Here is a 24,591-nt window from a genome sequence, read left to right on the forward strand (position 1 = left end):
TTCCAGCAAAATAGGAGCGAGGGAGTCCACTGATTCTGCTTCTTATCTGTCTACAATTACAAGACGTTGGCGTGTTCACTTTGGGTTTGCCAGCCGCGGCCGTACCCACGCATCACAGCCTGCGCTGGTGCATGCACTACACTATCAATGCTGTGCATTTGGCATTCATAAACCGGGAATCCGTGAACGGCGATTTAGTACACATCGCACGAGTAGTCTACTTCCTGATTGAGCGTTGTCTTGTGTGCTGTGACGGTGGTTGAGCTACCTGGTAAGGGCGATAAGACCAGGGAAGTAGGGATATATTTCAGGAATATCCCAGTATTTTGTTCGCTGATGATCTATTCCAGCTTGTATTCTTTTCTCAGCTGTTCGTGGAGAGACTCCCCACATTAGTTTGCAATTTAATTGCAGAAGTCAGACCCGTTAACTGTTCGAAACAAGTGTCGGGGAGCGTCAAAATTTTTCAGCATGGCAACAGACGAGTTGGCACAGAAGTTAGCCCGCCGGGCGGACATCAACGAGGGGGAGGAAGTACCGAATGCCCACCGTGTTCAAGTTTTCAATCCATACACCGAATTCAAGGAATTCACGAGAAAACAGATCAAAGAATACGAGAAGAAATTCAAAACGTAAGTCATGCTCGAAGTGAGGAAAGGTTTTCATTTGAGTAAATGTTGTTTTTCAATTAAATGATCATCATTAGTCTCGAAGATGCAAGCTGCAGACTTGTGGTAAAATTTATTTCACGTAAGTTAATACACTTTCAGTCAAGTCACACACAGATAAAGTCACTTCTCAGTTGAGATCCTACCCTAGAAATTAATTACATGCATTGTTGTATGGAGTGGACGTGGCACAGGTTGGCCTGTTGTAGTATCAGTGTTGCAGATGGATTTGCTTGACTTCTTCTAACATCTAGAGGAAATCATTGACGAATGACCTGTGTGGTTTGAACCATCGTATGTCAGTTATTTTGAAATTTTTACATTCTTTCTCTTCCATATCTCCAGGCGTACCTTCTCCAAACTTTCCATGATATGCCCCCATTCATACATTTTTGTATGCTACAACACTTGTTAGAATTTCATGAGGACATTTCTTACTGAAATTTTTTATTGTAATGTAAACGAAAGAAAAAGTATAGCAACAGCTTGGATAAGCTACAGTAGTTTCGTACTGGTTTTGTTTTCATCATTATGCACCCGCCGTATAAAAGTTTCATTTAAAGTAATCAGGGATGCCAAGTTCAAAAAAAATTTATAAGTGAGATTTTCATGACCTTGGCATCTCGGCATGCGAATGTGTGCGCGAGGGAGGGTTTTTTCCCCCCTGTGGCCTCCCACGGTAGGGAGCTTTTTCAATTTTTAGCTCTTAATGGTGCGATCAGGTGCATACTTAAGTGACTATTTTTAACTTATTTTGAAAGACAAAAGGGAAATATACCTCCAATTGCAAGTATCACTTTAATCTTTTGAGCTATGCTCATTATTATAGGCCCAAGTTGCAGACTTCGCCCGATGCGTGAGGAAAATGGGTGTCATGCGTGAGATCGTGAGATGGCCCCTAAATGCTTGAGTCTCACGCAGAATGCGTGAGACTTGGTTGCTCTGAGTAATGCAAAATAAAAGATGATTGTCCTGCTATACAATCACAAAGATCCCAACTGTTAGGTTTTTCAATGTTTTGTACTTTTTTTTTCATAAAAATGCTACAGGTTTCATTGAAAATTTTGTTTTTCTACCAAAAATACACCTTTTTAATCCTCAGAATAATGCAGTGCTGTTTAAAACAAGAGTGATGTTATCCCTGCAAACACCCTCTTGCAGAAATAGAAACTCTGTGGGACATGCATTATTGAGACTGTGTATGATTTCATTGATCATAGTTTTACTGTCGCACAGGTCTGTACAATTTATCGCAGTGTTTTGCTTCTCAGCCCACACAGTCGTACTCGATGTGAACAGAGTCATTTTACTTCAAGGAAAGATAACCAGCAAAAATATGATACAGCAAGAGAGACTGTATCTTCTCGTACCAGCATAGATTTGCTTGCCGGATTTAGTAAACAAGATACGACTATACAGAGTACATGTAGTTCTAAGCAGTGAAAGAGAGAGAGACACACACATACTCACAGACGAACAGACAGACAGACAGACAGACAGAGTGAGAGAGGAAGTATTATGTTTGTTACACCACTTGAAAAGGCATAGAAAACTACCAAGAGGACAACATCCTTTTAAAAAGGCTAGAAGTAGAAATCTCTCAGGCAGCTATTTTACCATTAGGCCAAGAAAAACAGGAACTTGTAGAGCGACATTGTTTGTTTGAGTGGGTGGCTTTTGCAGGGTACGCTTCTGATTACAGCTTTGACTTTTGATGGTTATTTAGTTGATTGTTTCCAATGGTTGCCAGAGGTCTTAAATTGGCCTCGTGACCAAGATGCCTAGTATTTCAGACAAACTCCAGGGTACCAAAGTATCAGTTACCTTGTGGACCAGGGTAACAAAAAGGGAGTACCAAACTGTAACAAAAATTACAATGTAGTACTGTAAAGATTTTTGCAGCATGAAATTTTTGCAAATTGCACTAGCATTCGGTGTTGATGAGAACTTTTGGGTGCATTTTAGTTTCACGAATCTTTGCTGTCACGCAATTTGTGAAATTAAAATGCACATGACCACTTCTGGTTCTGCATATTTGTTTTATTCATACAGCTGTACTGGTAATATTTTAGATTTGCCCAATTAGTATAATAAACATTTTACTCATGTATGAAATCCAAAGATTGTTAATTACAAATTACATGTTATCACTTTCGACAAGCTATAGTTGTAGCTAGACTAGGATGTCTAAAGTTTCAAATTTTTTCCATGCTACCACAGAATGATAAAATGATGATCAGTACTAATCATTCTGTGGGGCAGCCATAGCATGGAATGTCATCAGTTTTTAATGGGGTACAGCTGTATCTCATTTCTATACCCTGTGAGAGATGTCTTTAGAAAAAACAATGCAGTTGTATTAGACTATGGATCTGTCTGAAAATGAAAACTATATTGACTCTTCTTGGGAGGAGGGGATAAGATATTGTTCCTATTACGAAGTGTGTTTATTCATTTGATTGCTAGATTTGAGGTTATTACGTTCTGTACATGATTAGGTATATTTGCTGTGCTCCATGAAAAGAGTACAAACAAAACAGTAATCAAATAGATTCAGTGCTCCAGTGACAAAAGGAATGTGTTTATACTGGCAATATTTAAACAAATAAAACTTCCATTTTTCCCCTTCTGAGTTGAATAAATTTACAATTTTAGAGTTGAAAAAAAAATTGACTAGTACATGCTATTTAGATTAGATGGACTAAATTCATTATGCTGTGCACTTTTGGAAAAGACATGCACCGTAGCAGTACAATTTCGATGAAAAGGTAGCATGAAGCAATAATAGTGCACATTGAATGGTCCAGGGAAAATCCCTGTCTCGTCACGCATGATTGCTTGGTACATACAGTGTAGACACGTTACCCTGACTATTACATTGTAGCTCAGTCACCATTGAAAGTGAAGAGTTCAGTACACTCAGATTGTTTGCTAAGTTTGTGTAAACCTAACCTGCTTCTCGTCGTCTGATGGGGAAATAAAGCGAAATATTTCCAACATGTTATTGTTTCTGTATGTGTGTGTGTGTGTGTGAGAGAGAGAGAGAGGGAGGGGGGGGGGGGGGGGGGAGAGGATGGTAGTTTCCCTAGCCTAAAATATGTTTGCTTCATGATTTTGTGAATGTTCATTTTATACTCCTTGTTTACTCAGTACTGGCTACTAGATTTTTTTTTTTAATCATTGCATTTTTATACATAGCTTGTACATACTGTGTACCACTGTGTACCGTTGTATGCCTTTATTTTCTGTCTAGCCTAGGCATTGTGCAGATGAGAGAGAAAAAAAGATCTATGTTAATGATGTGTATAGCACTCTAAGCAAATACTGTATTTTAGTCAAACCATAAACATCGCAGACCTTAGTATTGAACAACCTTAGGTCAGTATCATAAATTGTGTCTATTCTTTTTTTTTCCCCCAAATATATTCAGTTGGTTCTAGGAGAGTTGACTGACAAAATCCATGCACATATAGTGCAGCTCGTATCACCAGCCAAGTAGGATCTTATCAGTGTGCGGACAAGACTTTGCTCACATAACCAATGTCATGAACCAGAAATTTTACAAAGCTTGTCTGGCCTTTCCAATAGCAATGCATTGATCCATGCAGTTCATTACATGGAAGTTGCTATTTTACAGACTACACAAACCGAGATTTAGCAGTCCAGTTTTACCATTTGATGACACAATATTGCCAGAGCTGTTTTGAGACAGATATAGGCCTATTGTTTTCATTTTGTCCATGAATCACATGCCAAAATGAACTTAAATTATATGACTGCTGTTTAATAGCAAATGTGAATTTTTTTATTCAAGTCTGATGTAATGCATTTATATGCTGGTACATATGACTACATGTATCTGACAATTAAGGAAAATACCGTTTTTTAGTTTTAAACAAACATCACATATTTGCAATAAACCCTTTGTAGTGTGGTTTTTTTCTCAATTTACTGAGTGCAATGTGCAGTTCATGTAGACCTACATATTAGGCATACAACATTGCTCGACTGCATTTGTACAGTGTGTAAATTCTCATGTGTCTTTTAATGATATACTCTGGTATGGTTATTGTAATGGGGGGGGGGGGGGGGTGAGATTTTCACCCGGAAAACTGGTAGGGCTACCATTGTTGCTACTGTAATCTTTGGGGCCAAAAGCTGTTAAATTCAAGGAGAATGACTATACACTGTAGCTGATTAGGAAAGAGAACTCAATGCACAATGGAAGTTAGGTGAAGGCCTTCCTGGTTATTTTTTACCGTGCTCTTTTCCTTTTTTAACCCGTTGAGGACGGACAGATTTTGCTGTAACACGCATTTCCCATAGACACCTGCCCGAGTATGCTCGGGACTCGTCTTCAATGGGTTAAAAACAAGGTAGTGACTGGATTGATAATCTGCGTTTTCTTACTGCATCGAACAATGATATTCATACTACCCAAATATAGCCTACACTTACATGTATAATGAGTGGGCATTCTATTGTTGATGCTAGAAGAATGTGTAATCACCAAATTTTGTGAATTCATTAGCTGTATATTTCTGTAGTCAGTCATGAAGCATGTATCCTCTACATGTACATTGTATAGGCCTAGCCTATATAGTCAGGGTTCGAAATTGGCGATGGTCCGCTGGCCATTGGCCACCCAAAATCATGTCGGACTAGCTAAAAATCATAAAATTCTGAAGTAACTAGTCCGTCTGGCTAGCCAAAATATTGCTTCAATGTCAAAATTGATTCTAAGTAGTCCGCCTGGCTAGTTAAAAAAAAAAGTTAAGTGCGACCCCTGATAGTAAACATGACCATCTCTCTACTTTTTCATCAACTGCTCTAATTTGCCACATTTTAGAATAGTAAAGAGTAGGATTGCCCACTCCAGTATTAAAGGTGTCTGCACAGTGTTTTCCCAGGGTCTTAATAAATGATATTGCACATACTGTACGTACGCCATATACTATAATCGGGAGTCCAATTTATCAGGAATTGGGACTCTCAAAAAATATTGCGTGTGGTTAAATACCTGGATGGCAAGATATACACATCAATATGCACAACAGTTTGCATTCATGTCAGGATACTTTCATACGGTGATCCACTTATTTTAAAATGTGGAAATAGTTGACTTGCAAAATTTGTGAAGAACCCTGCGAAGTAGCATCCCAACAATAGGCAGCTAGTTACTGTAGCTCTAGGTGCAATCTAGAAAAAAGAAAAGAAAAGAAAATCCAGATGGACAACTTATAACTCAGACAACATTGTGTGTGCCTCACTGGTCCACAATAGGTAATTTCACAGATTTGCAAAGCTACATGTACATTTTACTTGAATGCTATGGAGGAAGTACACATACCTGACAAGGCTTTAAAGATGTATGCAATGCTGACACATCGTCCATCATATCAGTGAATAAACAGATGAAATCTTTCAAGTCATGTTTCAAGTAACAAGGAAGTTAGAAACATTTGGCTACATGGTATCAAGTGTGGATACTATTGTGGTCACTTATAATGAAAGTCTGAAGTCATGTAATCTGAACACTGTGTTCTGAAGGGCCTTCCTGCTGCACTTCATCTTTTGTAACCTAAAAGTTCTCTTTTCACAATGTGAGAGGAAGTGACTTGAAACTTTTGAGGCATTTTAAAACCAACATTTCCTCCCACTGTCCCCACAAAAAAAAAAAAATAAATAGATGAAATAAAATATAAAGAGAAAAAAAAAGAATGTGGGCACAATGTATCTTTGGATTCCCATCCTACAAAATTTGTAGCTAGGTTTAAATTGTCCTGGCTACGATGTAGACAGTCTGGTGCTGAGATTGAAATATATTATCGATGCAGTCACTTTATATAGTACTATCAATTTTCCTATCAGGGAATGCATTAACTCGTTGCTACCGAGATTACTTGAATTCCCATTGCTACAAAACAGGGGGCACCCGGTTCCCATAGACAACGGGTTAAAATATTATTGGGCAAGTCCAAGATAACACGCGCATTACGTATGGGACATTCAGAGACTTTTATGACCTGAAAAATTGTGTTAATGGCTTTTGATCATATTAAACTTTATCATGGTGATTGATATCTAGGAGAAGTATAATCATGCAAAAAATGGAGAAAAATTACCTTCACAATTATATTCTAGAAGAGAAAATATGTGCCGTTACGTATGGGACCAGAAAAATATTGTTTTTTTGAACATTTTTTTCAACCTCAAAACTCTCTGAAAGTATTTCATTCTACAACTTGTAACTCACTGTGATGAAAGTCACAACACTCAAGATTATCACAGGTAAGTTTCGTGTCATTAGGCAAAAAGCTCTAATTACAGGTTCTAATTAAAGACAGACATGACGTGTTACGTATGGGACAGTTACGTATGGGACAGTTTGTCCCCCATTCATTTAGTGTGTGAAGAACCATGTTTATGGGTATTTTGCATAATTATTGAAGTAAAATCAGTTGAAACTACTCAAATACTGATCCAGATTGTCAAGGAAACAATATTCCCCAAATATTCACCATCCTAATCATATTCAATCATATTTTTATATTTCTATGACCAACCTGAGTATGCATGCCCTTTGTCCCCCATTCGTTTAGTGTGTGGAGAGACATGTTTATGGGTATTTAGCAAAATAATTTTGCAAAATACCCATAAACAAATTTTTGCATAATTATTGAAATGGAATCAGTTGAAATTACTCAAGTACTGATCCAGATTGACAAGGGAACAATATTCCCCAAATATTTACCATCATAATCATATTTAATCATATTCTATATTTTTATGACCAACTTGAGTATGTATGCCCTATTTTTATCAGGATAGTTACTACTGAAAAATTGAATAGTTTAGAGTGTTTACTTCCATTGATGAAGGGCAGTTTGCCATTTCGTTTCAATAAAAAAACAACTTGACACAAGAAATATTAATTTTCATAAATAAGCAATACCTGCTGCTTGGAACCCCTGTGATCGAGTAGATATATGATGTCTGTCTAGCAATCAGGTCATTGATTCGAGTCACACCTCAGTATGTATACCCATGAATTTTGTCGTGGCTATTATTGAAACCTGAATATTAAAGGACAATTTGTGTATCACTTGCAATGAAAAAAAAAAATCATTTTACTTTATATTCTTTTTTAATATTTATATCACAACCATTTCAAATTGGATCTCCATCACTAAACTTTGAATTCCTCTAGTCTTAGGATTGTATGCTCTTTAGTAATTCATATAATTGGTTTCCAATCATCTCATTAAATGTTGAAAACTGAATCCCCATTTCTACAAAAAACTATACCATCCCTTTAATGCTGATTTTTCATTGTGTATTTTGCCATTTTCCCCTCCCCCCTTTCTGAAAATTGTTCAGTCAAATACATGTATTGTTTAAAGTGTCTATAACTCAAAAAGTAGCTACAATGTTGGGATGCTTTCTTCAGGATGATTTACCATTTGTGTACTGAGAGACCTTCACAGCTAGCTACATGCATTCACATGCATTATGTATGAGGATGTCCCATACGTAACGCATTTGTCCCATACGTAACATTATTTCAATGCCTAATAAAAAATATTCCTTTTACTGTTTTTTCTTTTTTCTATGGTAGTTAATTTCTCTAAACGATAAATTAGAACTTTCCAAAAGGGCATTAATATAACCTTAGCAATTTCAGAAAAAACCTAAAAAAATGACCTCAATTTGTTACGTATGGGACATCTCATGATAGGACACAAGCTAATTTGCATAATCATTTGCATAATCCCTAAATTTTCATACCAAGTTAAACTATTTGATGAACTTCTTTTGTCCACATATTAATCAAATATCATTTGCTTTCCTTTGAATTGATATGAATTTTTATAAATGTCCCATACGTAACGCTGTGTTTCACATTTATGCAAATGAAGCCCTTGAAATTTGCATAAATTTACATAATATAATTTTTTCCTCCATGGAAATCAAAACTTCAACTCCTAAGCTTCAAAATGATACCAAACATGTCAATATTGAGCAAAGATGAAATTTTGCCTTCTGGGGGGACCTTATCTTGGACTTGCCCTATTGTGTTGGTGAGCACTACGTCGACTGTCACACATGCTGTAGTATGCGCAATTGTATTAAACACAAAAACACCAAAAAATGCATTCTGTACAAAGGCTTTTCAAATCCCATTTCTCAAGTTGTTGCGTTTATCATATTTATCACGAGTCAAGAGGGAGGTCTTTTCAAAGCGCAGCTCCATTACGCAGTTTGACCCGACGAGCAAAGATTTGTAGTAGTTGGCAGTGGTTGGCGTGGGCAGGCCCAAGCTAAAAATGCATTTCAAAATAAGTTGCAAATAATCTCCACAGAAATGCATTTCTGGCTCATATTCATAGATCTGCTTTATGACAAACAACCAGCATGCAATTTTGCGGGTGATGTTTTTGGTGGGTTTGTACACGTTGTAGGCCTACACCTAGCACCCTGGATTCATGCATACCCCTGTAACTCTCATTAGAGGGTAAAGTCACCTTTATGAAATCTGAAATTTCTCGTAAAATTGAAATCACATTTTGCAAATTGCTCAAAATTATACTTCGATTTCTAGGTGTCTTGACTCCAGCAGCCTGTGATACCTAGCTGGAATTATTCTACAGTCTCTCTCTCGAAAAAAAAGGAAGAAAAAAAAAGAAAGAAAAAGAAGTGAGTGCAACATGTCTATTAAAGACATTAATGCCTGGAGAATTTCAGAAGGTCCCTTGTCTAAGAAGTTTTGGAGCCTGTACGCAGAGATTCCCTCTTCTGACTTCAGCTTGACATTTTTTTTTTTTAATCTTTGGGGAAACTCCCTAAATTTTCTGGATTTCAGGAGGGGACATTCAACCAATCTGTCCTTATTCTGAAAGTTTGACCAATTCCTGTAGTAGGAACACACTGTTACTGTGAGTGATATCCTGTGCTTGGAAGGAATTGATAATGCTGTCTTATCTTTCTGTACAAACACTGGTTGCATTTAATTGAGCAGAAATCAGAAAGAGGAAGTTGACAGGGCATAAATATTGAAAGCCCTTTTCCACAGTGAGGCTTTTTCTTTTGAAAGCTTTCTTCACCTCAGCAATGTACACACAGTGTACTTTCAACTCCAAACATGTAAAGTGGAATTATATCACAGATTCTGTGACCAGTGGTATTGTAGTTGTACACCCATTGTTGAGAGAAGTTGCTCCCATATGCCTGATTATCTTCTACATGTACTTCTTTTTCTTCTTCTGAGAGTCTTGTTGCTGAGAGTCAACCAACAGTTGTAAGCGTAGTGTTGGTGTACTCTTGGACTGTTGTCAGGCCGATCTCTGATATTCTTCAAATTCGAATAGCTTTCTGATGTGTTTATAGTCTGTTATCAGAGGCACTTTCCAATCAAAACTTCAATTCCTCTTCAGTCTATGTTATCTTTCCTCGCAACATTGTGATAAGGATATAGAAGAACTTTGGGAAAAAAACAGGAAACATGGCATCTAAATTCATCTGACTTTCCATGTCAATTTAGATTCAATTCTCCCTTCCAAAAGAACAAACTTAACTAACCAAAATGATGGTGCTTGATACTTTCGTTAAGCCCTCCAGTGCAAAACTCTGAAGTTCTGTGTCCAGTACCAAAATGATTTTCTACACAATAGTATTTAATTTGTATGACATCTACTTTTTTCCCTGCTCAGATGTGTTAAGAGAGGAAGTTTGCGAAGCTTTATATAAATTGCTGGTGCCCCGCTGAACGAAATTCAAACATCTACCAGCAAACAGCTGTAGTAAGATAAAAGAACTTTATGCCTTGTGGACCATGTTGTTATCTGACTATTCCTACCACATCATTTCCTTCTCCACCATGATCCGTCTTCCTCTTTACCTCAAATTACTTTTGACTTCTGGTATGACCAGATTATCCTCAGGGACAGAAAGTATCAATTTCTCTGTAGAGATTTGATAAGAGCAGGGAGGTGGAAAGAAAGATCTTTCTTTCCACCTCCATGATAAGAGTCACTTTTATGTCTGCACCCCTGTAGTGAGGTTTTGAATCTATTATTCTTCCTCATTCACTTTTCAGAGCTAAAGATAAAATAAAAATTACTATCTTAATTTTGTTTTGAATTGTTGGAAAAAAGATGCACAGAGCATTTTCTTCTTTTATCTATTTTTGGAGTTATGTACTTTCTTGATTTGTCTGTTGTTAGTAGGATAGGGAAATGAGGCTTATCTTTACAATTCCAGAAGGTCTATTTTCGTTTGTTTGTTGTCTTTCTTTTGAAATTCATCTGCATCTCTGTCAATTCTATTACTAGCATGACCTATGTAGATGAACATGAGGTAGATGGTTGAAGCAGGCAGGCTGTTGTGGAGAGAGATGTCTCTATCCCAGATGTTTTCCTCTCCCCCTCATCATCCAACCAGCCATCCGTACTCCCCCTCTCTCCTCTCTCTCCTTTCTCCTCCCCCCCCCCCCCCCCACTGACACACACTCCACACACACGCTCCATCCGATCAATTTTCTCCATCTAATTTTGTTTTTCTGTTCATCTCTTCCCCTCATCAACACACATCCAGGATATCTGCACATCTTTCATCTCTATTCCAACTGCTAATCGTTCCAGAGCCTCATTTTGTCTAGCCTGTGAAGCAGCAGCTGTGGGAGTGAGAATAGTATGGCAGTGTGGCGTGAGGACAGTGTATAGTAGGATACAGCCTTGTGGAAGGAGGACAAATGGGGATTGACACATTTGGTGTGAAAAGTCTGTTAGAATGTCAATAGATGTCTGTTTGTTATTGAACCCTTGTCACATCAATATTTTTAGAACTTGTCCCATTACTCTTATTTCTATCTCTCCAGTACATAAAGAAAAAGAAAAAATATTTTATTCTCCTGGACATACTGTAGGGTGTAATTTTGCAACAAGACATTGTAATGAGAAATTGATCTACAAGTGTAATGACATCGCAAGCTACACTGTATAATGTAAATATGAAAGATTATACTCAGTATGATATGGATAGTGATGTAGGTCATATGAGGTCAAAGTTCAGTGAACCTGACAGCATGGGGGCACAGCAGGTGTAGTCAGCCCCACCCTTCAGGGACCAGTGTGTTAGTATCTGGTGTGGGTGTGAGGGGCTGATGTTTGCCATAGGCTGACAGCTCTCAACAGTGGACATGAGAATAATATGGGGTGATCCAGTCTTGATGTGCTGGCTTACATTGTTTAAAGGCAAATTTTGAGAGGCATACATGTACTTGTGCATGATGTGTTATGGGAATATGTAGGCTATTATATCGTAATGGCATCCGCCTGCTTTCTATGAGGTGACATATGAAAGGAATTAAAGGACAAGTTCACCTTCATAAACATAAGGATTGAGAGAATGCAGCAATATTAGTGGAACACATCAGTGAAAGTTTGAGGAAAATTGGACAATCGATGCAAAAGTTATGAATTTTTCAAATTTTTGTGTTGGAACCGCTGGATGAGGAGACTACTATAGCTTATGAGTCATATGCGTACAACAGTATAAAGAAAATGTAAAGAAAATGTAACATATTTTCACTTTTTTCGCATAACAAAAGAACACTTGACTTGCCTCTTTCTAAGGGCAGGGGGAATAATATTACCCATAACATATGTCGGTAACGAGTCAAGGGAATGTGTACTTTTTTCAAAAGATGAAATTTTGTGAAAATCTCTTTATATTTTCCTTATATTGTTGTACGCATGTGACATCTAAGTTATTCATACACTGTAGTAGTCTTCTCATCCAGCGGTTACTGCACAAAAACTTTAAAAATTCATAAATTTGAACGGATTGTCCGATTTTCCTCAAACTTTCAATGATGTGTTCTACTAATATTGCTACATTCTCTCAATCCTTATGTTTATGAAGGTGGACTTGTCCTTTAACACATAAAATCATATCCACACATGTAATTTGTACAATGTACATCGCGTAGTAGTTTTGCCCCATCTATTAGACAGTGGTTTCACTTAAAAATATTATTCACAGAGATGCGCGCAAGTAGTAACTACATCTTATGAATCATTTGTCAATTTATCTGAGAACCAGATTTTGGTTTTACCAACTAAGATTGAAATTGATTGAGATTAATTAGGCTTTAATAGAAAGATTCTTGACAAAAAGCTAAAGATTATATTCATATTACAGTCGAGGAAATCACAAAATATGTGCTACAGTATTAAATACATGTATACATCAAAAAGAAAATTACAGATCATGAGCATCATTTGGCATATCAGCACAGAGTAGAGGTTGTTCTACAATTGTAATATATTCACTGGTGCCAACTGATAGATTTAACTGTCTATAAATAGTTGTGATTTATTCGAGTCCAATCATTTCCTGCACTTGCCAGTAACAGAGAAGAAAACCTGTTTTTAAAGCATCGTCTTTCATCTGCAAACTTTCAATGAGGGTTTTGGACTGAAGACTAATACTCTACATCCACCAGTGAGAATTCAATATTTGATACATCTCAATGGCTTTATAATGTGGAGAAAATGTAAATTTGGAATTCCATCTTAGGATAACATGTTTATACAGTGTAAGCATCTCTTACCTCATGGTATGCACAGTAGATAAAACTGTAGTGTTTGCCTTCCCACAGGTTCACTTTAAGATGTATCCATATTCCAAAAGAGTTAAACCTCAAAGCTATTGTAGGCCTACCTCTTTTGTATTTCTGCTTTTTATTTCTGATTGTCCGTATTGTTTTTCGTATATTTCATCAGTTTTTTCTATATCTTATTTCTTTCTTCATTTTGCAAATTTGTTTTGTTTGGCATGCATGTTCTTCTTTTGCATTCACCAAAATGTCAGTCAGATATCACTGACATCAAAGAATCGATTCATTTCATTGATTTTGAATCATCAGTGCCGATGACTCCAGCCTGATTTACTGGGACAACTACATAATCTTTTTATGATGGACAGTTTCAATCAATCGAGGCTCATAAACATTGTGTGCATTGTATTAAAGACAAGTATATGTTGTTTGCATTAAACTCACATTGAAACTGAATCTCCTTCATTTAAAAGCTAAAACATAGTTCTCAGAAGGGCTCAAAATTCATCTTCCACCATCTGGAATTTGCTTGCAATATATCGGAATGCTCTACCAAGAAACTTGTCTGGCTGACGCAATTCGCCAGGATAGCGAGTTGTGTTTGTCCATTTTGAGATCAAAAGTGTGATATGATAAAGGTCGGTATATCCAAGCGCCCTCCCCATTCAAAAGTGGGAAGGTACAAAGAATGTTACTAGTGATGATCAAATGTGCCCTTGCTGTACTTTTAAATCACATACAATTGTACAGGTATAAAAAAAACAAGCTGTGAGTGAGATTCACTCTCATGAGATGGATACTGCTATGGCCTGATACATGTATGTTGTAATCTACAGTATGTACATGTGTACAATGTAATAGATTATAAAACAGCCTGTACTACTGTAGCAACCACGATCGGGAATGCTCTTAGATTGTAATACTTCCAGTATACCTTTTTAGGCAATATTTCGCAGTCTCATCCTTATCCAGTTGAAATTGTGTTGTAATATAGAGATACAGTATTTCACATATTTCTTCGGAAATGCATGTTTGTTTTCATTTTAGAGTAAATATTGACAGTTTCTGCACCCATCATACATTTTACCTTCAATGCACAGTCAAGTTAATTCAATGATGCTACATGTATTTCTACTCCATCATTCTCTCTTCAGAAAGAATGTGAGAATAGATTGCTATCTTTCTGAAGTCTCCTGGTTCACCATCAGAGGTCATCCCATCAATCAGCTTTCTTTCAAACACACTCATTCCAGTCACACATTTCTCCATAGCTTGTCACTGGCCACCGGTGAACTTCCTTCATTCTGTCTGCCATCTCCTCCTCCTCCTCCTCTTTCTTCCTAGCCTTTTTACAAGGCCCTCTTGCTGTATGATGGCTATAATGGGTGAGAGAAGTGACCCCAGTCGAAGACCTTTTGAGATAGATATTCTTTGCAAATTATTATTCATAACTGCAGAAACTACTGACTAATCATATGGGTTCCAGTCGACCAGTGGAACTGCATGCCACCCACATCCTCCATCTTGGCATTGTCCAGCATGCCGATTGGTCAATAATTGTTACCAAACTTTGGTAGAAAAATTGGTAATTCAAAGGGCTATTCATAAGAATGTGAAGTAGACCTCAAAAGACCCTAGCGCTATAGCCCCTTGGCTGGGGCTCTCTTTGCTCGCCCTCATTTACTCGCCATCATACAATGGGAGGGTCTTGTCAAAAGACTATTTCCCTCCCTTTTCCCCTCCTTGGTCCCTTCTTGCAGTCGGTCTGATGAAATAACAGGGGTATTCACACACATGGAAAAACATGAGATTTGAAAATTAAATTTTTGCATCTCAATGGAAATTTCAATATTTTTCTGCTTGTGTGGACAGAAAATTTTCAAGAACTCTCGCGATCCAATTTGCAGTTCTTCTTGTGATTTTTCAGAACTGTCACGATAATATGCCGAGCGTTGCATGTGTGAATCTGTCGTGAATTGAAAATCAGTGGTGTCTATCCCACAATGCACCGTGCATAATGTAAATATCCAGTATTCGCTCTGTCAGCTGTTCGGGGTCCGAGGTTGGGGTCAATTTCCGTGTCATTCAGCGGGCATGCGCAGTGTCCTGCTTCATTCTCTGCAGGGGTGATTTTATTTCAGCGCACGTGGTATCTTTCGTGTGTATGAACGCTCACAAAAAAGATCAATTTTTGAATCGTGATCCACTTTTGAACAAATTCTCTTTTTGATCGTGTGTGTGAATGCCCCTATCACCTCAGTCTGGTCAGGACTGTACCCCCTTTCAGACCAGAAGTAAATTTCTTTGGTCTATAGAGTCTCTGTTATTTAGCGGTACCTCTTAAACTTTTGCAAAGACTAAATGAAACACTCATAAAGATTTCAGCAGGAGTCCCCTTCCTTTGCCTCGGCATAATTCTCAATTTTATAGATGCTTTGCTGCAGCCAGAAATGATCTTTGGATCCCATTAGAAAAAAATATCTAGGAATTAATTAGAGACCTGTCTTCATTTATGCCTGTGTTGAGTTATTGTGGCAGTGCGTGTGTTTACATGTGGTGAGCAGTTTGTGCAGTCTCAAACAGCTTTTATGGGGATGCCTGTAAAATTTGTTTATGACCATTGACAAAAAATGAAATCATAATTGTGTTGGTTCTCCCTAGTGAGTGAATGTTCACATGTCGAATTTGAAGGGATCTGGGAGTATTTTCACAGGGTTTACTGAATAACCTCCCTTTTGTCCCTCAACGGGTGTATTTTACAAAATTTCTGTACTGATTTTGTAAAGAAATTTGTATATCTTGTATACAACTTTGATAGATGAAAATGATCATTGTAGGGGAGAGCAACTATCCATACTAATCAAAAAGTGTTGTCATAAGGAATACATAAGAAATTTCCATTTCATGTTTACAGCAGTCTTTAATGAATGTAGCCCCACAGCTGTCATTCTGTGTAGGTATTTATTTTGTTGGTGTCTGATGTAAACAAGTACATGACAGCTATAAACAGCACCAAACCATTGAAGTTTCTTGTGATCTAGAGAGTGAGACAGATGATCAATAGAGATGTGTGAATGTGAAATATGTCAGGCAGGCAGTAGGGATGTTGGCTGGCAAAGTCATTGTAGTTCCCAGCCAGTCTGAACAGCTCTGAATCACTAGAAAATGTCGCTTTTTAGCGACCTGTGATACAGTTTTATGTGTGATAAGGAGCATACTTGTACCTTGACCAGTTCAGATCAATGAAATGTTGAGCTGGAATAGATATCTAGTTGTGATTCCTTTTCTGTTTTTAAAATGTTTAAATGCTTTTGAAAATATCTTTGGTCATGAAAGATATGGCATAACCTATACATAGTAATAATAACATTGACTATGATTTCATAAACTAGTTCATGGACCATTTGGGTGACGAAATCAAGGTTTGGATTGTGACTATTAATCGACCTCCTTCAAAATACAAGCTACCGAAAATTGTCTGAACATAGCCAGAATGGTGGTAGGGTAGTGAGGTATGAAGAGAAGACTTAATTAGGTTGATCCCTGTGTTTGATTGACAGCTGGGAATCATTATGCGACAGAGCAGCATCGTTGCATGTTATTCACACTTGAGGTATTGCACTTTATTAAAGCACCAGCAGTTTCATCATCTGTGCCTTGTATGATACAGTATTTTCAGACTTCTGGCTCGAAGTGTGCTTAGAGCCGTATGCTGTGGAGTTGCCCATTTTACCATCCAGCCATCTAGAAGTTCATTTTGCAAATTAAAGAACAACAAGATTTAATTTTTCTGGTGATGTTTCATGTGGCTTTTGGCGCACTTTTTGTAGCAACGCTGACTGTAATGTCATAAAATGGGTAAATATGTGACTTCTCTTTGTATACTATTGAATGACCCTATTGTCAAACCTGATTGGGGATGGTTAGGAGATTAGGCTCTTTTCTAGTACACTAGAATGAACAGGTTGAGAACATCTACTGTAAAAGTGGTTTCTTTCGCGGTGGTTTTATTTTCGCGCTTTTCGCGCTTTGAGGTTGAACCGCGAATCGCGAATTTAACATCACGCGAAAATGTTTTGAACTTGTCGCTTGTTACAACGCTATCATTACCGACCGCAAATTTAAACACACGCGAAAAAGTCGGGACCAATGGAAACCCCGAAAGTTTCTGTACGCGAAAGAAACCACTTTTACAGTAATGAGACAGTTACCCTAGGGATCACTACCAGTAGAGGGGGGAGTTTGATACGTTTTGCTAAATGCATCTTTGCCTATACTGTACAGCATATCACTGAGTCGATTGTACAGGTTAGTATATCAAGGATTCCTACAAACGTTACATGCTCAGATCTCATCCAGGCAGTTTGTTGCCATGGTTACACTGTGTACAGTAGCAACAAGCTGTTGGCCACTTATCCCAGACTAAGATTAGAGCAGTCTGCTAAAAAAAAAAAAAATTGTCAGCTTCGGGATAAATTTCCTCTCGCCCCTGGTTAACCTTGTCCGTCCTGAAAGAGGTGTTGATGAACCTCTTTGCCGACAAGTACTCATTGAATCGCCGAAAACAAGTGCGCTTTAATACTGTGTGAATCGTCAAGTTCTTGAGAGTTTTACGGGTAGCGTATAGAAGGACTATGTTTTGCACCAATGGAAGTCCTCTTATCGTATGATGCCGAGTACATTGCTACTCAGTGACCAAACTTACGCCATATGGGATATTTATAGACAGGCCATGAGTCATGATGTCAAATAGAGAAAGCTGGGGAAGTTGTACACTCATCTCTCCCACCTTGTCATCTTCTCTCTCCCTCCATCTCTCTCTCTCTCTCTCTCTCTCTTCATCTCTTTCTCTCTCTATCTATCTCTTTCTGTCTGTCTCTCCGTCTCTCTCTCATTCATTCTCCTTCCTCTCCTTCCTGTTGTCAGGTCTCTGTCTTTAGACACAGTCTGAAGACTGAAACTGACCTTAAACTGGGTCAGGGGCAACACAAAATCACTGGCCGTGTGGCGATAGTGTGTGTAGTATTGGTGTCCTTGTACATCAGCATATTCAAATTTAGCTTTATTGAAGTCAATATACATAATCTTCTTCAAATATTTTTGCTTTTTAAAGTATAAAAGAATAGATATTATCATTCCCTTCAAATATGTTTGATGCCATGTACAACCTGTTTAAAAATTGTGTGTTGACAATGATTTCTTTTTTCGTTGAATGCCTACAATCAGAAAAACAGAAAATATGATGTATTTTTCCTTCTTTCATGTTTCTTGGTTATGTTTCCATGGCAACATCATGTTCTCTCTCTCTCTCTCTCTCTGTCTGGATTTGAAGAAAACTGCGAATGAAATCACTTTGCAACCATAAACAATTGCTGTAAAGAAAAATTCTGGGTTTACAGTATGTGTGTGTGTGTGTGTGTATGCGTGTGTTCGCATTTGTGTGTCAATAGTATTTGTGCAAAGTGCTGGCACACAATATATACCAACAAACAGACGCTGACTATACTGTATGAGTCATCTTTTGAAGTAACTCCAAGCTTTAAGTTCTCTCTTCAAGTCTCTATTTGGCCTTCAATGTCAGGAGTGATTCTACCTGCCATCTTTCTGGTTTATCAGGTAGATACACATTTCTCTGTGGATACCTACAGTCTTGGCCTGGTACACAGCCTGTCCACATCATGAAGTGAGCCACTGATGAGTGTTTTATACTTGTATGCCGTGACTCAGACTACAGTAGCTGCAAAATGACTAAGATTCCGTTCAGAAATTATTCATACGCACACTTTAATTCCTGAAGGCCGCTGCAGTAAAATACTGTGCTTGTGATGATGCTCTCACACCACATGGCACTGTGTTTTTGTATTCGTGATCTGAATTGTTTGGATGTTTCATTGTCAGTGAATTTTAAGCAACAGAATTGTGAGTGTTTGATATGAGATCATTACTTGCGTGATATACATGTACCTATGTGTTTGCCTGTTTTCAAAGGTCAGTCATAAGCCTATCTAAATTCTCTGCATACCTGATGACATTTATCTTTATAAAGATGCTGATGTGACACATATTCACTGTGGACTCCATCTAGACTACACACTGGATTATCTCAAACATTTGGTGAAAACAAGGTTATGCTATCAAAAATAGTACAACCAAATACAGAACCTTTCTGATATTGAGCAGAACTATTTGGAGGCATGGCTGGCTCAATGGGTACAAAATGTAGGCCTATGCTAATAGGCTCATGCTTCTTGACCTTTTCAACTCAGGTTCCATGTGCAGTATGCCAGTACTAATTTGACTTTTCATGTGATCCTACATCATCATGACAAAATTTTTATAAAACTTCAAATGTCTGAGGACAAAATTTTAGGTTACATACAGTACGTGTGTAAATACTTCTTTACAGTAGAAAAGGAAATCATGTTTTTGTTCTTCTATTTGGAAATTCCATTATACTACTTAAAGTGTCATCATAAATGTAAATCATTGACTATTAAAAGATCTTGCTGTTTGAATAATGTATAATTGCAACACAATTATTGCAGCAGGCAAACTATTATGATGTACATGTAGGACCCATTAAATGACTTGCATTCATTTGGCTATCAAAATTAAGTTACAGATTTGTAGCAGTGGACACCAAAATTAATAGAAGACCACTGAGATTGCAAATCAGACAACTTTTTATTGCAACAAAGTTACATTTGAAATGAATAAATATAACATCAAAATTTGGTCTTGCTGCAACATCTGAGAATAAAAAATGTAAAGCGATCATTGGTCCCTGGATTTCCTCATAACATAAGAGACAACATCTCAGTTTCTATATGATGCAGACTTAGAGAAAATGGGGTAGGGGAGGAGCAGTAGCTACAGCTTGAGCATCAGCATAATGTGCTTACAGCTTTCTTCTTTTCACTGGATCCTTTCTTTGAGTGATTCCCAAAATGCTACCGGGAGAGTGGTGAACACTCATTGGCATTACGGGAGATGTCAGACGCTCTCTTCCTATCAGCTTTAGGATCAATATTTTGTCAGGAGAACGTCTTCGCATCATAAATCCTGCGTCAACATTGAGTGCCTGGTTAAGAAACACAACTGTGGACCAGTAATCTCAGGGGAATTTGTCTGCAAGGGCCTGGCAAATCCTCTGTTGACATGACTGAAGAGGATGCTGTCAGATTGAATGCATCCTTGGTATCGCCATGGCGATGATGGTGACCATATTGATGATGACAAGGATAATAGATGGTGGTAGCCCCATGTTGTGTGTGTGTGTGTGTGTGTGTGTGTGTGCTTATTCTGTCATTATCAGCAAGGCTTTCTTCTACACCTGTACACTTTTTTTTTTTGGGGGGGGGGAGGGGATTATGTCTGTATGAAAGTTTGCGATTGATGCTACCTCTCGTTTCCATGGTTACTAGGGAGGACTCGCCTCCCTGATGGTTAAGGACCTTTAGGGAAGAGGAGATGGCTGGAAATTGTGAAGTATAGTAGACATGGAAGTGAATATCATTTCTTTTAGGAGGATATTTAACTCTTTTATTCCCAATGTGATATCTTCATTGATTGTCATATAGCCATGTCTCATTTTATAAAGACCCAAAGTAAAATCTTGGTTGTGAAATCTAGAGTGCTCAGTTAAAACTGAGATTTTGAAAATTCTCGTTGATGGCAGGTGATAGTCACCTGGCCATGACGCCCTCATCCATTTCTAGCTTTTTTAATAACTGCTCGCAATGGCGGTCTCTTGTGTTTCATTAGCTCTCATAATTTACTGGAAAACTACCTACTATATAAAATCATATTCATCTTACATGATGTTAATTGCACAATACTATTGCTTAAAATAAAATTCTAACTATTTATGTAATGTTTTGTCATCGTTTCAATAGTCAATGTTGCATTTGTTATTCTTTGTGTCCTTGAAATTTGCGTTAAATTTGTATTTGATTGAATGCAGAAATGAATTAAACTAAATTAAACCAATAATCAGGCTTGTTTTCAGTGAGGTACATGTATAAGATGATCAAATTTGTATGAGATAATATCAATATTAAATGAAAATGTAGAGGGAGACGTACGTTGTAACAAAAGCTTGCAAAGAATCCACCATTAATATGAAGTGTATTACAACAGTCTCATAGAATAAATCACATGACACAATACACTGTATCAGAACTGTAATTAATTACGTAAATGTGAAAGTGCCGCATTGATTGCCATGCTTGATGATAAGCACTCGATGCTGAGCTGCAATTGGCGGCAATCCATCATGAGATAGTGCGACTTCGTCTCCGAGTAGGAGCAGCTAGGTAGAAACAGATGTTTGGAGGGTGGATGAAGGAACAATTCCAGCAGAGATGGATGAGGAAAACATGGCGATGCCCGTAGCTTTCACACGCACCAAGAATGCGTAAGAAACACTAGAATCGTGTATCAAATTTAAAGCATTCTTGCCATGTGAATGCAAACTGGAATCGCAGAGGATGATTTAAATCATGATTCTAGTCATATTTTAAATGATGGTCCAGAGGTGTTTTCCAATCTCATTTACCAGAATTAAGCAGCGAAATGACCGTGTGAATGTAATTGACCTCCAGTCATGTTTTTTTGGGTGGAGCTTAAGGTGACTTTTCAACCACTACCACAGAAAGACCGCACTCCTCTAATACTTGCAAAGCGCACACTATAATATAGCTAAAGAGTGATTGATCCGCGAATCCAGAATCCACAAAGCTTTCTAGGGTCGAGTGAACGAACGATGATTCAAATCGTAATTGCAATCATGTTTGTAATTCAGTGTTCAAATTAAGCTCTCTGTGTACACATACGTGTGAAAGCAAGGGCCCTTTCTATCAGGCAGAGAGAGTCTTTAGGCGTTTTCACATCAGCCCGATAATAATCCAAGCTCGAGATATTTTTTGCGATTGCGAATTAGCGCGCTATTTCATTTCTTATTCACATCAGCCCGATGAGAATTAACCCGAATTTTTTTCGAACTAATTCGACAGCTGAGCATGTGCAAACAGCATCAGTAATGTGTGCAATTTTAAAAATTCCTCATGATTTGTGTGCAGTTTGCCTCGATCGATCGGGTCACACACGCTAGGCATGATGGGATGCATCGCGCTAATTTCTCGAGTCGTTTTCACATTATCAAATAGCGCGCTCCTATCCCGCTATTTCAGAAATTTCCCAAGTTGGACTCAAGAAATTTTCTTGACCAGAGCGATACAATTAGTGCGCTAATTTGTGTTCACATTATCAAATAGCGCGCTATTCGTGATTGGGTTAATTTCCCAAGTCAGAAAATAGCGCGCTATTTCGAAACATCGTGCTGATGTGAAAACGCCTACTGAGATTCTTTGGTTGATATGGAAATAAGGTTGATGGATCCAGCTACTCATGGTAATGCTATGTCTCCCCACCCTGTTGAGTACTTGGTACTTGGTTGTGGCATGAAGCGATGACTTGTTCTCTATCCTTGGTATGCCTTCTAGGAACTGGGTCATGCTGTGTATTTACTTCTAGACTGTTTGTTTGTCTCTATGTATGTATAGGATGTATTAAAGGAGGGAGTTAGATTGATGGTAAATCATAAGACCCCACCAGTAAGTGTAGTAAAATATCTTGTTAAAGGGATGGTATAGTAATTAGTACAACCTGTATTGGTGGAAATGAGGATTGGGCTTTTTAACTTTTTGCAAGATATACATTATCAAGAAAACACTTGTGAAATACTACAGAGCATACCATCCTAAGAGGAATTCATCCTAAGAGGAAGTTTATTTGATAAAATTGGTTTTGGAATGGCTGAGATATCCAAAAACAAAGTAAAACAAAGCGATCGTAATAAAAGATGGGTCCCACCTTTTATTAGGATTGCTTTGTTTTGGGTACCTCAGCCATTTCAAAACCAATTTTCATCAAATAAATGTTGATTTACCTTTTGAATTACAAATGCTCTTTCATATTTCATGAGAGGTTTCTCATTATCTCACCCAAAAATGTTAAAAACATGAAGTTAAGTCTCAACCCAAACTGTATAATCCCTTTAGAAAGCATTAGAAAACAAGCTTGTGAAACAATTGACCAAATCATGCTCAGAAAACAAGCTTGTATTCATGATTCATGATTGACTAATAAAGCTCAGAAAACAAATTTCTGTGAGGATTAACCAAATCATATTGCTCAAACAGACAAGTTTGTAGTTTAGTATCATGTGGACATGATAATCAATAAACTGGAAAGTTATTGTGACCTTGTTGTATCAAACCCCATCCCCTCTCAGCTTCCAGTGTGTGTAGTGTTGTACACTACTGTATTGTCACACACACCCCTTGTTCAGACGCAAGCCAGTCTATACCAAAACTCGATAAAGAAACGACATATATAAAGAATCATTGTATAGCCGGCAGACTGTTCAGACGCTAATCCTGACCATTCTGGAAAACGTCGTATAGATGTGCGATTTCTCATGGCGCATGCTGTTACGGTCATTAGTGACAGGTATAGAGTCACCTTTCGTGCGCACTCCTATTAAGCCCCGCCCAGTTATACCATTCTATGGTCGCCATACGTTCAGATGCACAGTGGACACGATGGAATGCTGATTTGCTATCGACTTCTAGTTCGAAACGATGCTCTGACCATTGTTTTTGCTATACATCGTTCGTTAGTCAGCGTTCAGACGTATGAATTTATCGTATAGCTATACCGTTTTGGTATAGCTATATCGTTCTAGTACAAATTTTTTTTTGCGTCTGAACACCCTGACAGTCAAGTTTATCACCAGCTCTGTGTATCGTACCCAGTCTGTGTTTCTTCCGGTTCTGTGGTTTTTAATAGTCATTGAGTGGGGCTCTCCTTTATAAAGTTTAATCTTACAGATAAGGTGTTGTTTGGATGCACATTGTACTGTAGGTTGAAATTTCAAGCTTATCGTTAAAAGTTTAAAACTTTGAAGATTACACTGTACAAGTGTTGTGTGAACCTCAATTGATATACACAGAACCCCAATTATATATTTTTTTGTTTCAGTTTGGGTTTCAAGTCCATAGATAGTTTAAGCAATGTGTATAAATCAGAGAGAATGAGATGATTTTATGAATCTCCTCACAACTAGAACAGTTACAAATCATTGTGATTTTTATAATGCACAGCTAACTGGGTCAGTCTCAAGTTGACTGTTAACTCCTTCCCATGCATGTGTTGTCAATATTTCGGAAGTTTGTATCCTCTGTGAATAACAAGAAAGGATAAGAATGGAATTAAAGGGGTGAGGAGAAATGGGTAAAATTT

The 24,591-nt window shown here is 37.7% G+C and overlaps 1 protein-coding gene across 1 annotated transcript in view; it reads left to right on the top strand.

Annotated features, from left to right (window-relative positions):
- Window positions 1-202: 202 nt before the first annotated feature.
- LOC139712359 (EF-hand domain-containing protein D2-like) overlaps window positions 203-24,591 on the top strand; it is a 33,807-nt gene continuing 9,418 nt past the window's right edge. Inside the window, exon 1 of the mRNA XM_071624188.1 lies at window positions 203-632. Within this exon, the coding sequence (XP_071480289.1) occupies window positions 472-632 (161 nt within the window). The 5' untranslated portion in view covers window positions 203-471. The remainder of the gene's footprint in view (window positions 633-24,591) is intronic.

This window comes from Diadema antillarum, unplaced genomic scaffold (assembly GCF_040938485.1).
Source record: "Diadema antillarum isolate AM-2024a unplaced genomic scaffold, OU_Dant_1.0 seq00001794_RagTag, whole genome shotgun sequence".
NCBI lineage: Eukaryota > Metazoa > Echinodermata > Echinoidea > Diadematoida > Diadematidae > Diadema > Diadema antillarum.